The following is an 18,828-nucleotide window of genomic DNA, read 5'->3' as shown; positions in this document are numbered from 1 at the left end:
GAAGCAAGTCGTGGTGGGCACTTTTGGTCAAATCCAATATGGACACCCTATAAATATCCAGAGGTCTTTATTCCATAAGGAAATTGAAAGACAACTCTTTAGGGACAACAACATGGCTCCTTTCTTCCTGTCCAAAGGTTGCATCTCACACTGTCGCCCTATTCCTTAAAGGGGTTGCAAAAAGGGCGGCTTTCTTCCAAAGACAGCTCCACACCAAGTCTCATCTTGTATGAATGGAGCCCATTTGCAGTAGGCAACACTATCCATGGTCAGGCGTGGAGGAGGTTTTTTTTGGAAGAGAGCAGCCATAGTATATTTTATAACAATCTAAATCGGTGGGGGTCCAACCACTGGGTCCTCTCGACCAATCAGAAGAATGGTGGGGTTCCATCTCCAGCACTCTCAGATGATGAACTAGAGTATAGGAGATAGTTATACACTAATAGACACTGAGTGGAGTGGCAGGACATGTACTTGACCTGCTGATGTGTCTAATGGATGCAACTGGACCCACAGTTTAGTAATCAGTGGACCGACCCCATTAATCAGATCCCGTGGATTCGATAAAACTAAGGCCACTAATTTCAAGTGAATACAAATGATCTGCTATACAGTGTAAAAGCAGTCACCAAATGAAGGACCATCCAGCTTTTCTAATAATGGACAGTCCCCTTTAAAGGAAATCTACCATCATAATCATAAATCCCTGGGGACACTTACTCATAGATCCAGGCACTGTGACTGTGGTAATCCTCTTATATTTGTTATCCATGGCCTCCTCCCTTCTAAAATCAACTTTTCAAATTATGCCAATGAGCTTCACAGGCTGTTGCACTGTGCAGGAGCACTTCCCCCACCTCCCTCGGTCACTGAGTGAAATTACAGCAGGCAGAGGATGTGCTACCCCAATCTTGCCAGGATATATAAAAGGATATTATAGAGACACATAATGCAGAATACTTCATTAAAATGCAGGATTTTTCTACCCCCAGAGCTGCGCTCCCTCCCCCCCATCATCTCTTATATAACAGAGCGTTCCGGGCTCATACACGTAATTGGGGTCCATGTACAATGCTCTGCTCCTACACAAGTCACAAGGTTTAGAGAAAGACTTGTAATCCTTGGGTACATAATGTGCCGGAGCCGTCAGCCGTGGGCGGAAGACTTCATGTAAGGAAGGTAACTATGTGCTCGTATTATACAGGTGAAATCCCAGGATCCCTTTCAGCACATTCATCTATTGTACAGGGGGCTCAGCGGGCGACGTCTTACTGACGTGACGATAATTTGCTCCATTGAGCAGAAGAAGAAATTAGAAACCATTTGAGATTGTGAGACATCTACATCCCCGGCCGTCTATAGGAAAGAGTCGAATAAATCGAGGGATAGGGGGCCGAAAAACAGATTTTGCTTCGATCATTGTGCATTGTACCATGTACTAAAAGCATTCACACATCAGCTGTTTCGGCGCAGTGTATCAGCCGGCTGTCTGTAGCCCTCACCAAAAATTAGAAGGGGGACGGGTAGTATGAAAACTTTACTTTATACCATAAAGCAGTTGATCGCTTTAAAGGGGTTGTCCACTTTCAGCAAATAATCGTGTAATGAAAAGTTATACAATTTTCCAATATACTTTCTGTATCAATTCCTCATGGTTTTCTAGATCTCTGCTTGCTGTCATTCTATTGGTAGCTTCTGTGTTTACTACTAGTGGACAGAAATCTGTCCATGGGTATATGACGGTCACACAGGTGCACGGCTCATTATGTCCAAGGTCATGTGATGTCACACAGGTGCACGGCTCATTATGTCCAAGGTCATGTGATGTCACACAGGTGCAAGGCTCATGATGTCCATGGTCACGTGATGTCACACAGGTGCAAGGCTCATGATTTCCATGGTCATGTGATGTCACACAGGCGCACGGCTCATTATGTCCATGGTCAGGTGAGGTTACACAGGTGCACGGCTCATTATGTCCATGGTCACGTGATGTCACACAGATGCACGAGCCATCAGTATCCCACGGCTCCGATTACCCTCCGTGATAATGAGCCTTGCACCAGCCTGTCCGTCTCCAGGGACAGATTTCTATCCACTGGAAGGAACATAAAAGTTTCTTATACAATGACAGCAAGCAGAGATCTAGAAAATTGATACAGAAAAGTATATTGAAAAAAAAAAATTGTATAACTTTTCATTCCACGACCAATCTCAATTATTCACTGAAAGTTGACAACTCCTTTAAATAACTTACTACCTTGTCCACGGTATAAGAAGTAACTAATAAGTGGTGGTAACCCCCCAGATTAATAGAGATGGGGTTTATTATACCCCAAATGAATGAAGTGTTTAGTTACTGGCCATTTCGTTTTCATGATACTTCTGCTTTTTGCTGCAGGACTGTAAAAAGTTGCACTGACGGGTGTTAGTCCTAACACTGCTGTGCACCCTCTGCATTGAGCCACTGAGCCGTCCTGCTGCTACCAAAACCACACATAAAAGGTATGATTACACAGATCTTCAGCAGCTGCAGTTTCGTAACTTGTCAAAACTGCTGACAGGTTCCCTGTAAGTTAAAGGGATTACTCATAACTGTAGACTGTATCAAACACAATAGTAGATAGACATCTCATCATTCACAATGATGTTTAGATGATAGACAGCCCTTCAGGACTTCCTTTTACTTCCATATTACCCCGACCCGCCCTGCTATATCCTGTCTCTGCATGTCACAGTATATATTGGTTAACATTTAACATGACCAGGGCTGATAAGAGCCTCTACACGGCGGCCGGAGTATTGATCCTAGGCACACAATGCGCTCTCCACTTCACTTACAGCACAATGAGGAACAGGAAGGAGAAGATTCCGAGTGACGGCAATCCGCTGGTGAGGAGAGGGTTAACGCTCCATTATTCGGCCGCCCCTTTTACAAGGGACAGATTTGTATGCAGGCTGCGCAAGATCTCGCTTGCTCTTGTATTTGGGAGAGCGCGGCTTACAATACCGGCTTATCATGGCGAGGGAATAAGATCCCTGCTTACAGTCCTACAATGGCCCATCCACAAAATCGGTGGCAAACCCGACACAACGCGATAAAGTCAGGCGAGATAAAAATCTGTGACATCTGAAAAATCGCTGCGCACTCATTTACCCCTCTCTCAGATTAAGGGTGATGCCACACATGGCGTTTTGAACCCGTTTTTGGTCCATTTATAAGCAGTCCGTTAAAAAGCGCATCAATTTTTTAAAAAATGCATGCGTTTTTTGAAACCGCATCCGTTTTTTTTAACATTTTTACTTAAGATAATTGGCAAAACCTGTCAAAAACGGATGCGTTTTTTAACAGACGGCTTAAAAAGGCCCATGTGTGGCATCACACATGTTTTTAGGCCGTTTTTGGGCCGTTTTTAGTTAGTGTGCTTTCAGTTAGTAAAAAACGCATGCATTAAAAACCGCATCCGGTTTTTAAAAATACATGCGGTTTTGTCCGTTTTTAATTGTGCAAATTCGGAGAACCAAAATGGGCCAAAAACAGCCTAAAAACGCCATTTGTGGCATCACCCTAAGGGTGAAGACACACATGGCGTTTTTAGGCCGTTTTTAGATCGTTAAAAAACGCATGCGTTTTTGACCAGTTTGAATTAAGATAATTGGTCAAACCTGTCAAAAACGCATGCGTTTTTAACGACCTGAAAACGCACTAACCAAAAACGGCCTAAAAACGCCAAGTGTGTCTTCACCCTAAAGCTGCGTTCACACACCGCAATTCAGAAGCCACATGTGCAACAAATCTCATCTACCTATACACCAATCACCTTGTTATCCCCTACAGGAGGTAAAGGGCTTGTCCCAGGTTTGAAAGTTATCTCTTGTAGGGGATAACAAGGTGATTGGTCCCCCAATGATCATAGAAACAGGACGCCTGCGATCTGGGAGAATGGGGGATCTCATTCTCCATTACTGATAGAGAAGTTGTCGTGCCAAACGAGAGGGAGCAGGAAGCCGAGTGGGCACATTAAAATTATTCCAATTAACTTGTCCTTGTCCCTGCCAACCACATCAAAATGTCTATTCTCCATGCTGAACCTTTGTAATTCATCTAAATAAAAAGGGAGGGGAAAAAAAACAACCTTATCAAAAACCCTAACAAAGTTATAAAAAAAAAAAAATGCATCCACTAGGCATAAAAGTAAAAATTAAAAATAAAACGGAAGAAAAAGTAAAAATTAAAACGAAAGAGTTAAATGATAAATATTATAGGAGCATAAAACAAAGACGCAAAAAATATGGAACCAAAATAAAATGCTCAACACGACTCCATGGGTCACAAAAGCTTCTCTTGAAGAGCAGGTTTGGTTTTAAAAGCAATATAATAAAACCCAGAGAATAAAGTGCACATATGGTAATGAGGCGCTCGCGGTGCCTCGGCTTTAGTTAAATAACAGCAATGTTCTAGTTCCCTAAATAAGCATGAAACATAATGTTACCGGTGCGGGAGCGAGAGGCAGGAACTCCCCGGGATGTTGTGCAATCTGGGTCGTTACATGGACCAGCAAGAAGTGAAGAGTCACAAAAATTGGCTATAAATGGAGCCCGCACACACCCCTGATCAATTCATCAGCTCTCACCAGCGCCCATTGGGGTTCAGAGCGGCTCAATCCAGAGCGGAGACAGAGCTCTGAGCTGGGAGACGCAACGGCCTCACGAATCCAAGGTCCATGACTTACACGGACTCACGCAGTCTTCAACTCATGTTTTTGGTTCCTCATTGCGCAGCTTTGTTACCGTATTTGTAAACCACATTAAAGGGGTTATCCCAAATGTAGACGTTACACTCCGGCAAGCACAGAATTAGGGAATAGGGCAGCAGGATGCATTTGTGGTTTGCTGCTCCATCAGTGAGAAAGGGATTCCTGTACTCCGGATCATAGGGGTACCACTAGTCGGTAACTAGTCACCAACGATCCCCTTGTTATGCCCTATCCTGTGGCGGGGTGATAACTTCTAAACTTGGGACAAGTCAGGTCATTGAGGCGGAGAGATCACCGCCAATGTCAAGCTCTCCCTCAACTCAATTCCCCTCCATCGCTGGGAGTGGTTCTGCAGCTCTTATGTACCACGTATTGTATGTTCTGGTGCATGCGCAGATTATCTCGCTATACTTTGGGAGGCTGCTTTAGCACACAACCCATAAGGTAGAGTGGTGGGACCTGCCCCAGGGTTAGCTTCCATACACATCGCATGTTACCGATCACTCAAGAAGACTGGTGGAAGCATACCGAACCCCCACCAATAAGACCCTTATACCCCATTATGAAGATGGGAATAACCTGCGGGTAAGGTCAGTGGTACACGACCATGGTCATCTATTACAGCTGCTTTTGTACGACCCCCTTTAGGCGAGCTGCCCACATCCTTGGCCTCATCCTTTGTACTAAAGTCGTTCGGTAAAAACCAACCAGCACAAAGTTGATATTGACGTAAGGACTATGGCTGTGTGCAGCCGGCCTAATGGGCGTTGTACAAAAATTTCCATAAACAGTGGCTTAGATGACCAGGCTAATAATAATAATAATAATTCTTTATGTATATAGCGCACACAGAGTTTCCCCAAATTGGTCCCTGTCCCCATGGGGATCACAATGTAACCAACCTACCAGCATGTTTTGGAGTGTGGGAGGAAACCGGAGGACGCGGAGGAAACCCGCGCAAACACAGAGAGAACATACAAACTGTTTGCAGATTTTGACTGGGATTCGCGGCTCACTGAGCCACCGTGCCGTCCTATTGCTTGTGCCGGTAATGCAGTGTAGCTCTATAGTAATGGAAGGAGCCAAGTTGCAATTTCGTGCCTTACCCATGGTCCGATAGGGAACTATTTTTGTAACAAAGCAGCCATGTTTTCCAAAATCTAGGAAATCCCTTTTACAGACAAATTTTAAAGCCTTTTCCTATACAAGATCGATGGGGATTGACTCTTCATCTCCACCGATCAGTGGATTTACACTATGGATACAATCACTGGAATGAGAGCTGAGCCACCAATGAGAAGGACATCCCCTACTAAAGATATCAATTACCACATAAATCTTATGATAAAAAACCTAAATTAAACACTACGGTTCTTCTGGTCAGAACCGCACTACTCCTACATCTCCAATGTCACAGTATCCTCCACACACACAACAAGTAAAACTTAAAGCAGGAAGGAAGTCCCGACCTTCCACTGACAGCGAGAGGCAATGTAAACTCATCGGAGGTCCACCCTCCACCCCCCCCTCCGGACCGCCCAGATCAGCCGCCACAAGCCCAGGAGCAGAGTTTATAAACTCTCACTGACACTTCCAGACTCTGCTGGAAGCCGCTGATAAAGAAAGCCCTGGACTCCTCCACTATAAATAGCTTCCCACCATCTACACGGAGGACAATGACGACTTCTTCCTTCCTTCCATGCGGTTCCAGTTACGTCAAGTCAGGAGCATGTTTGTAGGGACCTTCCCAATCCCTCGCCATCGAAAAACTCGTTGTGTTTGTTTGGAGTGAAGTAAACATCTACTATTGGAGGACTCTGAGGAAAAGCACTCAACCACATGGAAACACCAGATGTAGGGATGCCGCAACCGTTGCAATCCATACTGTAAATCCATTACCTAAATAGGACATGTTTTTCCCAAGTAACCAATAACAATGTCCCAGGGTACACATCACGGTGACTTAGTGGTTAGCATTACAGCCTTGCAGCGCTGGGGACCTGGGTTCAAGTCCCAGGGTCCACAACATAGTGGCTTAGTGGTTAGCATTACAGCCTTGCAACGCTGGGGACCTGGGTTCAAGTCCCAGGGTCCACAACATAGTGGCTTAGTGGTTAGCATTACAGCCTTGCAGCGCTGGGGACCTGGGTTCAAGTCCCAGGGTCCACAACATAGTGGCTTAGTGGTTAGCATTACAGCCTTGCAGCGCTGGGGACCTGGGTTCAAGTCCCAGGGTCCACAACATAGTGGCTTAGTGGTTAGCATTACAGCCTTGCAGCGCTGGGGACCTGGGTTCAAGTCCCAGGGTCCACAACATAGTGGCTTAGTGGTTAGCATTACAGCCTTGCAGCGCTGGGGACCTGGGCAAAGAGTTTGTATGTTCTCTGTGTTTGCAGGGGTATCCTCCGGGTCCTCCAGTTTCCTCCCATACTGGTAGGTTGATTAGATTGAATGGGACAGGGACTGCTGTGACAAGTCTGTACAGCGCTGTGTAATCTGTGTGCCCTATATAAATAAAGAATTATTATCTGTATAGATCTTTTAGGGTTTTAGTCCCCTTCTGATGACCCCCCAACAATGATCTAGGAGAAAGTTCTGATGGGCAACGATAAAGTAACCCTTAAGGTCCCATACTATGCATAAACGATCAATCACAACTACACAACGGACACCACATTACTACAGGCTCCAAGATCCATCAACACAACAGGACGGCAGAGAATGACTTCATCCATTATGTGCTCGGAATCAATGTAAAACGCGTTGAGCAATTTCCATATGCACCTCAGGGAGAGGAAACCGTATCATCACTGCCCAGCAATGCATTTCATTCAATACAGTAAGGCGGCAGGACAGAGAGCGACTGATAATGATCGGCTTCATACTAAATGAGTGAATGAGAGAGAGAGGAGGAAGAGCTGAGGGGGAGGGAGGGAGAAGCCTTACACGGCACAGATATACCACAGGACTCTGGGTAATTGGTAAGGTATGACCATACAAAACTGCAGCCTGTGTTAGATATTGTCCCTGGAGATGTGTGTGCATACCTTTGTGTGTGTTAGTAGCAGCAGGACTGTGAAAAATGCATACATATTTAAGGAGTGTAAGTGATTTCTTAACACTCTGGTGCGCTGGCGTTTCCCTACCCCCTGCTGTAGCAGCTTCTGTGAAAATGATGGAGAGTGAATTTTGAGTGTTCGATTTCTGTATTCAATGTACTAGAGCACAGCCCCTCTACCCGGAGTAACTGCTGTAATATTCACTCTCCATCTATGCGCATTTTCACAGTCCTGCTTTTACTAATAACACACACACACAAAGATATGGTTACACAAATCTCCGAGGCCAGTGATGGCTAAAATATTAGAGGGCGAGCGCCAAAACTACACAAACCCACTTATTTATCGCAAAAAGTACCGACACAGCAATTTAAGCAGTAACTTATTGCTCCCTGCACTACTTTAGCTTTCGATCGTATCAGCATCCTGAAGACATTAATACAGTTGAATGGAGGAGGTTCTTCTTTCTCTGTACTTGGGTTCTGAGAGGGCTCCGAGTGCCACCTCAGGCACCTGTGCCATAAGTTCACCACCACTGTCCTAAGCTGCTACCTAGTACTGGCTGCCAATTTGTATAATCAAAACTGCTGATAGGTTCCCTTTAACGCCCAAGCAAAGCTGCACAAAGTACCACGGACAGTCATGATGCCAGTGTCTATGAAAGGTCACAGGTCGGGTGCTAATTTTCTGTAGCAGTCACATGCGGGTTCACTTGCAAGAGAACAACCCCTTTAAGTGGCATCTTTGGGTTGTTCCTCATCATAAAAGTAGTTGGGGATCATCTCCTGGCACTCCAATATTAAAGAATTTGATTAGGGTGGCGTCGATCATTAGAAGAGGAAGCTTGCTCCTGCGGTGGTCGAGTCTTCCGTGGTACTCCTGCTCCTACAGGCAATGGCAATGAAATCACGTTCAGTGCACATGTGACGCCTGCGCCAAACTCTGGTCTGATACATGACCTCTTTCGGCAAGGGATTGACCAAGATATCAAATGTGCAATAATCATGTGGGAGCAGGAGCCAGGGAAACTCCAAGTTTAAGGTTTTCACCCCAAACACAACCTAGTAAGAAGTTCTCAGAATAAGTCACATAAAACAAAAAAGTTGAATTTTTGGAGCATCTTAATTCAGTTTCTCGTAAACCCGAGGTCTTCTCTCCATGACGAGGAGGGGGCGCTGGAGAATGCAGGAACGCTGAGTCAATTCTCGTGTAACACGGGAGATTAATCCGTCTGGCCCAGTGTTTTGTTTACCCGCGGCAGACACTGGCGAGGGATGAATACACACCAGCCTGCCTGGCAGCGTAATACCATGAAGATGGCATTCATAGGCAGGTCACATTGCTTATTACACAACACCGTCCTGCCGAGGGCCCCACAAGGAAGTATATACAAAGCCCGACACGTATACATGCCACACATCTGTATATGGGATCTCACACAGTAAAATGAACCCTTTTTTTTTTTGGTCCTCCCCGGGAGGCAATAACCTCCCCCTCCCCCAGTTACAGTACAGTCTATGTTGTTCCTAGTGAGTACTGCGGTGAGGATGGGGGTCATCCACATCGTGCAATGTATGTGACACCATCTACGGTCAAACCTAATTGGAAGTCTCAAAGACAGGACACCGACATGAGGAAGTGGGGTGGGTCACTGGAAATGGGTATATATAGTTTGTTTCTATTTTTATACAAAAAAAAAAAATGTCTGATGGGTTTCCCCTCCAAAACCTACAGTAGGACATAAGTTACAGATCACTAGGGGTCTGACTCTGAGTCCAAATACAGAAATCCTGTATTTATGACCTAGGCACAGGTCAGGTCATACATACATGACAGCTTCTGCCGGCAGGACCCATCCTGGAGAGCAGGGGTCAGTGACCCCCTTCCCATAGCCAGACTGAATAATCCACATGTGTGGCCACTTTCCATTCCAGTGTACAATCTTATTTTACCAGACACGGATGGAGAGTAGCCGAGCATCCACGGCACAGTCCACCTTCCCGTAAACTAACCAAATGGATCATATGAGACCAAGTTTTTCCAGTTGGGGGCATCTGCCATGACAAGGGGGGGCGTCAATTAGCCGAATTGGATGTACAGCCGGGTTGCGCAGCTGAACCCGAATGTAAATGTCGGGGCCGCTACATTTTCCCATGATGCCACATAATGTACACACATGGCCCGCTACATTTTCCCATGATGCCATGTAATGTACACACATGGCCCGCTACATTTCCCCATAACGTATCCGTAATGTGATCGCAGCTTTACAGTGCGCTTCCATGTATCTTCACAGAATCCGTCACATTATAACTCGACCAGATGGAGATGCTGAAAAAAAATAAACACATTTCAGCTACTCGGGTGGTGCCAGAGGAACAGGATACGAGCCAGTGAGTGCAGCTGCTGTCACCGCCTGTAAATGAGCGCGCGCTCCGAGTCGGCCTTTGATGGGCCATTTCCTGTTATTTCTGCTGCGATACACAGATTACCATACATCTCCCCAGCAGGCTGGCATCACCCGACCAGGAAGAATCCCACTAATGTAACCTGAAATAGTGCAGCCCCCCCCCCCCCGCCTGGCAGAGAGGTGGCGCTAGTGAGCACAGGACGGGCAGGTGGTGACCTGGGAAGTAGAAGGTCAGAAATGTATCATCTATACATTACTACTTCCCTTTTAAAACTCCTTACCCGCTAGCTGAAGATTTTGGGGCTTATTTACTAAGGGTCCGCAGCCACACTTTCTTCAGATTTTCTGAAGTTTTTGGGATTTAAACCGCTGTGACAGGTATTTAACTGGGGATTGTGTTGCACGCGATCGGATTTTGGTGCAGCGGCGCTGCTTTCATGTGACACAAATCGGGGGGCGGACCGTGGGATGATCCGACCAATTCAGACTGAGCGCGGGATTTAACTTTCAAATTGTGTCGCAAGACAATGCACTTACATACACCAGGAAGAAGAAGGTGAACTCCAGCGGACCTGAGCGGGGCAGCGACACATGCAGGATATCGGGCGCACGATCTTGGTGAATCGCGGCAGATGTGCATTATACACGGACAATGCGCTTTCTGTGAACTCCTCCGGACGGTTAAGTAAATGTGCCCCTGTATGTGATAATCTCAGACTTGGCACAGAGCTGGTAGCTGGAGACTAGTGGTTTTTAGGTCTCCCATATACCTCTCTTTTTCTCAATTGTTCAGAAGCATCGGATGGATCGTACAGCACGTAATACTGGGCAGTACTGATGTGAAGAACGTGGCGCGATGTGTAAACTATAGGCTCCAGGAACCTCCAGCTCTCCCCACAACTCTCCCTCCCCTCTCCATAGACTTCTGTAGTCAGCCTGACAAGCCGGACTACACATTCCTCCAATTTTTGTATTACAAAGTTTCTTCTATTCAGTTGTACTATTCATTGCTGAAAAAGTTTGTTGGGGAACATTTGAAGGAAATCTACCATCAAAATCCATCATTATAAACCAGGGACATCGTGACTGTGGTTTTCTTATATTTATTATTCATAGTCTCCTTCCTTTTAAAATCAAAAATAACACTAATGAGCCAGAAGGGCTATGGGGGCGTTACCGTGCGCAAGGCAATTTCCGTCAGCTCCATAGAGATTAATGGAGCAGAACGGTCATGCGCAGCCGTATGCTCAATCACTCTCACGGAGCCACGAGGGGTCTGATGGACAACGTACCTCCGTCTGACCACTCGTCCCCCTCATTTTCATAATCTGTAGGGGTCTAATCATAGAGACCCCCACTGAGCACAAGTTAGGCGCTGTCCTCTGGATAGGGCTGAACTTGTATTTGTGAGAAAACGCCTTTAATACTGTAGTTTCACAGGCCGTTACACTGTGCAGGAGCACTTCCTCCCCTCGGCTTGCTTTAACCTCACAAAGTGGGAGAGGAAAGTGCTCCTGCACAGTGTGAAGCTAGACAAGGTAACATCCCAGATTCCTTATGGCTCATTACAATAATTGTTGATTTTAGAAGCAAGGAGGCCATATAAGAAGATTACCACAGATCTATGAGTAATGTCCCTGGTTTATCAGGATGGATTTTGATGGTAGATTTCCTTTAAAGGTAACCACATTTGATGAAAGTTGGGCAAACACAACCCAACCATTTCGGTGGGACAAACCAACCAACCATCTGTGTGTTACACTGTGGTCACACATCGCGTTTTGAACCCGTTTTTCAGCAGTCCGTTTAAAAACTCATGCGCATGGGTTTTGACGAACTGCTTAAAAACGGTCCAAAAACCGGTTCAAGACGCCAGCAAATGTCATGCCATGGAGGCCAATGCCCGAGGCATCTTCAGTGGGCTCCGCCTAATGAGATAACTTGCACACTCAGCAGAGCTGAGCATGCACGTATATAAGATATAGGGCAGTTATTAGCTTCTGGGACAACAGTAATGCTTACTCCCTTTGATGGGAGACTTGTTTCTGTAGGGAACATCTGAGATGAAAATATATTAGGGGACAACCAATGAGCTTTGCATCCAGGGAAGCACAAAAATCTGACACAAGTGATCCCTCCCGAATCCCAGCGATATCGTCTGGCTAAAGAGCGTGGCTAATCAAGCCGGAAAAGAATGGAAACACCGACGGCAGAAGTGGGCTGTAATATAAGTATAATAATAGGACAGGGAACCCCGGAGTGGAGTGCGGTGTACACGATGGGTGGAGCGGCTCCAGACACCAAACCTTTGATCTTCTGCTATGATGTGCTGGGTCAGCTACAGATGGTAGGCAGACGTAACCTACAATGTGAGCCACAACAGGATAACTAGAGCAGTGACTACCCATTTAAAGGGGAAATCCACCCTCCCAAAATAATAAATATCAGCTCATCTTATGGATGGGACTCAATACTGAATCCTACAATGGCCGTGATAACACAATTTTACCAAGATGGACTCTAACAAGCGCAGTAATTGTGTCCCGGAGCAGAAGCGATAACACTGAAGACATTGACTATTCAACCTTTATTCCCGGCAGAAGCAAACAAGCTCCACATTAGTGAGGATGTAAGAGTCCGGCATGTAATATTCATGAGCTATCCCTCTTAGAAAACAGCATCAGAAAACCTGCGCCGGGATTTCGTGTGATATGTGTGGAATCTAAGATCGATTATTGCCGGCAGATTATGGGTGGAGATGGAAGAACTGGATTCTCGGCTCTGTCTCATCCGCAGCACGGCCAGGTCTATCATGTCCGACAAGATTAGGAAATCAATCTACCTGTTACGTCCTTATGCGAAAGGTGGGTTACTACTAATATGGCCGTCATCGCAACGCCCCTACGTTTCCGCAAAAAACACAATTCTACTTGGATGTGGCAATTTAGAAAGATCTCTATATGGCTCTGGGAATGTTACTCTTCAGGATCCTAGAAAAGCTGGATGACAATTCCTATGGGGTCTGTTCTTGGTTTTGTGACAACTACTATGGCCACCATTGTGAAAAGAGCCGGCATTCAGTGTTAATAGCAACAAGGAGGGCAACTCAGTCTTGATATTCAGATAACGGAGAAATCACTCCTGGTTTAGGGCTCACAAACTGCATCTGAAAACTTGAATGTGTAAACATATCCTCAAGAGAAATCTGGGTAAAAAATTAGTTTAGATGGTTTTTAAAAGATTTAAAATTATTCTATTGAACCAGAAGGGCCCTGGTTGGCTCTGTTTGCCACAGTTTCACAGACTGTTACACTGTCCCCTTACTACTACAGCAGCACCCCGCCCCCTCTGCCTGCTGTAATCTCACACAGTGTGAGAAGGGAGAGGCTTCACAGGCTGTTACACTGTCTCCCCTCCCCCTTCAGCACTCCCCCCTCTGCCTGCAGTAATTTCACACAGTGTGAGAAGGGAGATGCTTCACAGGCTGTTACATGGTGCAGGGGCACTTCCCCTCTCACACTGTGTAAGATTACAGCAGAGTCTCTGGTGCATGCGCCCAAGACAGTATACCTCGCTTTACCGCGCAGTCGACAGGTCTCTCCCATTGCACTGCGCATGTGCCAGATGCTCATGTGCACCCACCTAAATAGAAGCAGGTCCCAACTCTACAAACCACAAATATGACGGTGCATAGACCCCCTTGAAGCATCCGGGTCCTTATACAAAGTGCATGTGTGTCCACTCTTGATTTATGTGAATACCTAATAAAAGCAGAGTCTATTTGGTTAGTTTAGACGTTCACTAGAAGGCTTCCTGGACCCAAATGTGTGCTTTTCACGGCCCATAAACAATGGTCCCACGGTCCATTGTTTGCCTCCCACTTTGTCACTGTTATTCGAGTTCTGCTCATACAGCGATGGAAGGAGATTTGGGCACGAGTAGGTCCTGCTCTATCACTTGCAACTCGGCCCATCGGTTCCCACATGGGGCCATATAAGCTATTCATTCCATGTTTATGAGCCCATCCATATACACAGTGTGATAGCGGTTTAAACTACGGCTAGCACACGGGCCAAAATGCATATTTGTGTGTATGTAGCCTAAAGGAGAGAGGGTAAATCTCCAATCCCCCTGGTGGCAGGAAAGCGGTCCCTTATTTTTGAGCATTCATCACATTTCACCACAAATATTACGTATATATGAGAATCCATGTTTCTTTTTTTGAGCAATTCTACTGAAGGAATTGTCCCGTTTTATTAAAACTATATATACAATCACCTATATTTAGGAGAGGCGATGGAAGATTTAAAATTTACTTGTCACTCCTACCGGGCACCCCAATGTACCGTATTTTTCGGACTATAAGGGGCACAAAAAAATCCTTCGATTTTCTCAGAAATCAAAGGTGCGCCTTACAGTCCAGTGCGCCTTATATATATGAACCCTACTTAGAGACAACAGCTGCCTTGAACTGTGCACAGGTCTGCCACCTGCTGGTCATTCATCCTTATAATCAGGTGCGCCTTATAGTCCAGTGCGCCTTACATATGAACCTACATTTATTGATGGTGCGCCTTATAGTCCAAAAAAATACTGTAGTAATGGCCTCAATATCACACAAAGGGAGCTTCACCTGCTCAATTCATGTCCCTTCACCCTTGATATCATCACCTCCACCTCACAGTAGGAAGTGGGTCCTTCCGGTGGCTTCACAAAAAGCCTGACACAACAAGCTCGGCAGTCGTTAGGTGGAAACGACCAAAATAAGACTGAAGTTTGAGGAAGTAAGACCCGAGGTTAAGGCACTTGGGTGTCAGATTTGGAAACACTCAGATGACACCCCAGACACGAGATGCAAAAAGAGACAAGTCATTACGGTGAATAGGGTGGGCCCGTACTGCAAGCTATTGTAATCTGGTGTCAGCCTTTGTATTTTTTGTGCTGGAAATCAGTACAACAGTGACATCACCGAGCGGTTTTCTAGCACTGACCGTAAGAGAGGAACCAAGTACAGCGGCTAAAGAAAGCAGTGCAATCAGGGGAGGGAGGTAGGAGTCTGTTCACACAGGCAGGTTTTTCATTGCTAAATCCGGATAGGAAAGACCTGCAGCGTATAGCACCAAAATGGATGGGATTTCACAAAATCAATATACAACATGGTCATTCCTGCTGCAGAGCATTACACCCTTTTTACCCCCAGGATGAAATGCTCTGCAAATCTGTGTGTGCAACCAAAAAGGTATATTCACACGAGGCAGATGCGCTGTAAAAATCTCCATTGCATGTGAACGAGGTTGAACAGAACACGCAAGGAAGGAAGGACAAAAAACTTTGCCACGTGTGAACGAAGCCCAAGGCCGTATTCACACATCACGTAAATCTTGCAGGAGTTTCGACATGATAGGTCACACCCCCACTGGCCAATGAATGGAGTCTTCCGAAATATGACGAAGCAGGAACCGACAAACATCAGATTTTTCTATATATATCTATAGAAAACCCTAGAAGTGCCCAAAAACAGATCCCCCCTATACCAGGCTACATAGATTGGCGCCCCCTGCTCTGTGTGCGTCTGTAAAGTCGCTCCCCAATAAATTCTAAATGATCCGATGTGGGCGTCGATAAAAAGACGGGAAAAATGACTGCGAGGAGAAACAAGGATTCGTTTCCAAGCGTCTATCATGACATCGTATTCTCTCCGCAGATGTTAGTCACAGCTTCAATGTGACTTCATGGACCTTGAGACTGAAGTTCTCTGCCGCCTCCAGATTCTAGACTTCACTTCATCTCTGCCCAACCTGAAATACGGGGAATATTACTCTGAGGACAAGCGGGGGTGAAAAGACCCCCCTACAGATGGGACCACAAGTCTATTCACTTATGTTGTGTCCCAGGGGCCCCATTACATAGAGATACTACTAGTTCTACTATGATGTAGCAGGGGGCACTGGCGATCCTCCCCCCTCTCCAGTAATCAGGGTAATGGACCCTTCTTCAGTCCCATTGTAATAAAAACTACATGAAAACCTGGGGGGTTTCCAGGCTCCTTTAGTACGAAGAATGAGTCAATAGTGGTAAAGGAGATTAGAAAACCCCTTTAACGACTTTGTGCTCATGAATTACGATCACTGTTCATCCAGTGACAGCAAGCAGATTTATAGTAATCAGTATTACCGTATGTGTGTGTATAGCATAGTATGAGGAGTATACAAAGTATATAAAATAATGCATGAATAACACATAACCTGTAGAACCTATATCCAGTACACAGCATAACCCCAGCACAAGCCATAAGTGTGAACACTGGCATATCCTCTACCAGAATGATATAAACCAGGGACATTTACAAATAGATCCAGGCACCGTGACCACCGTGTTGTAATCTTCTTATATTTGTTATCAATGGTTGTTCCTTCTAAAAAAAAAAAAAAAAAAAAAAAATCAACATTTAAAATAATTCTAATGAACAAGAAGAGCTTTGGTTGGCGTTACCAGAGCCCCTCCATGCTGCAACTTCACAGGCTGTTGCACTTCCTCCTTCAGCACTTCCCCTCCCTCTCTCGGCCAGCAGTAAACAGTGCGAGAGGGTGGGAAGCTTCACAGGCTGTTACATGTCCCCTCTCACACGGTGTGAGATTACAGCAGGCAGAGGAAGGTGGCAGTGCAACAGCCTGTGAAGCTGCTGCATGGAGGGGGATCTGGTAACACCAATCAGAGCATTTCTGGTTAATTAAAATCATTTCGAAAGTTGATTTTAGAAGGAAGGAGGCCAAGGATAACAAATACAAGAAGATTACCACAGTCGCAGTGCCTGGAGGTAAGTTCCACTGTAAGAGTAAGTGTCCCTGGGTTATCATGACGCATTTTGAGCATATATTTCCTTTAATGCCCCAACGTGCCGTACACATCTGTATTAGACTTAACACAATCAATTTGGGACAAGCTAGTAACAAAATTTGCTAGTCTTTCGTTTTTTTGGCACATCCTCCAACGTGGATGACACACAGAGCATTTTTGCTTACATAGGGCTCAGCAGCGGATTACACATTGATGACACACAGAGCACGGATCTCTAGTCTGCGATCCTGTAACAGCGCACATTCCTATATCCAACTTTTCCCATAGCAGAGGAATGGACAGACAGGTCTCACCAACGACAAGCCATATGCCCGCTCCACCTATGGCATCTATATACGTCTCACATACAGCAAAATCCTTTATAAAACTGCACATGGGATTTCAGTCTCGGCTTTGCATTCCAGTTCAGAGAAGACCCCAAGGGAGTTTCTACCCCCCCCCCCTTAGGGAGAGGAATTCCTGAAGAACAGGAAGCCGTCACATGTCACAGTGTGTACAGGAGGATGTCTCTGGCCAGTTGTCTCTGCCACATTGAAGTGGGTATAGGATTACGCCACCTACGGATGATGGGAGTAGTAATTCTCTTGTTGTCCGCAGGTGAATACTTAAATAAGGATAAGGGTGACATGTAGCTTACATATACACAAAGCATGGGTGATGCCCACAGGGTGGGGGGCATGGAATGGGCAGAGGGGACCTGCACCCTGGGGATATCTCCATGATGTGAGTCATTAGACAATAAGGCACACCCTATGGGCACAGCCTGGGCCTCACCCCATGCACAGGGCACAGCACCCACACAATACACTTCCTGTCCGCCGGGGGTGCACCTCCCCGCAGCACTGACATCAATCACGCAGCTGTCACCTGGATGTAGTTGCTCTCGCAGTAATCCGCCACTCGGGTCAGGTTCTGGTAGCTCTCGATCAGCGCCCTCTTGCCGGCCGGGATCTCCTCCTCTAATAACATCTGCAGCTCTGCCATGTTCCAGCCCTGTGCATCTCTTCCTCGTACAGCGGAGGACAGACAGCTGAGCCCAGACCCGCCCGCCTGCTATTCTGGGATTCCGAGCCTCGATTCCGCCTGGCCACGCCTTCCCGCATAGATCACACGCCCAGACGGCTTCCGTACTCCGCGCAAAGCACGGCGGGACTTGTAGTTTGTTTGTCACTTTTTTTTATATTGCTTCCTTTATCCATTTTTTTCTTTTTAAATAAAGATAAGATTTATACAATAGAGCAGTGGCGTAACTACCGCCGTAGCAGCCGTAGCGGTTGCTACGGGGCCCGTGAGGTTCAGGGGCCCGGGGATGCACGCTCCCTGCAGTGCTTTGCCACGGCCTGGGGTAAGTGGTCCGGGGCTGCAGTGCCGGATCGTGCCCCCGGGCCCCTTCCTCTCTGTGCATCTACACGTCTCCTGAGCCCGCCCGCCTCTTTCCGGGATCCCTGCCTGCTCATATCCTTGACCCGCCCCCCAGCCACCTCTCTGACCCGCCCCCCTCATCTCCCTGACCTGCCCGCTCATCAGCCTGCAGGGCGGCACAGTTGATTCTCTGCCCCCCCCCTTCCCCCGCTCGGCCCCCCCCTTTCCCCCGCTCGCCCCCCCCCCCCCGCTCGCGCCCCCCCCTTCCCCCGCTCGGCCCCCCCTTCCCCCGCTCGCCCCCCCCCCTCGCGCCCCCCCCCCCCCCCCCGCCGTCTGAATGCATCTGGACACCTGCCTGAACACCCATACAGCCCCCAAACTT

General features: G+C 46.6%; 1 protein-coding gene across 9 annotated transcripts in view; it reads right to left on the bottom strand.

The window, feature by feature from the left end:
* The window catches only part of ABI1 (abl interactor 1), a 47,190-nt gene extending 29,000 nt beyond the window's left edge, over positions 1-18,190 (bottom strand). For 6 of the 9 annotated variants that reach the window (XM_072154105.1, XM_072154110.1, XM_072154112.1 and 3 more), the window contains exon 1: positions 17,952-18,189. In XM_072154105.1, the coding sequence (XP_072010206.1) occupies positions 17,952-18,068 (117 nt within the window). In that variant the 5' untranslated portion in view covers positions 18,069-18,189. Of the gene's footprint in view, positions 1-17,951 lie in introns of all 9 variants that reach the window. The other 3 variants (XM_072154107.1, XM_072154108.1, XM_072154109.1) reach the window with 2 other exon arrangements.
* Between the last annotated feature and the right edge of the window lie 638 nt (positions 18,191-18,828).

This window comes from Engystomops pustulosus, chromosome 5 (assembly GCF_040894005.1).
Source record: "Engystomops pustulosus chromosome 5, aEngPut4.maternal, whole genome shotgun sequence".
Taxonomy (NCBI): Eukaryota; Metazoa; Chordata; class Amphibia; order Anura; family Leptodactylidae; genus Engystomops; species Engystomops pustulosus.
This window is presented reverse-complemented; position numbering and strand designations above follow the sequence as displayed.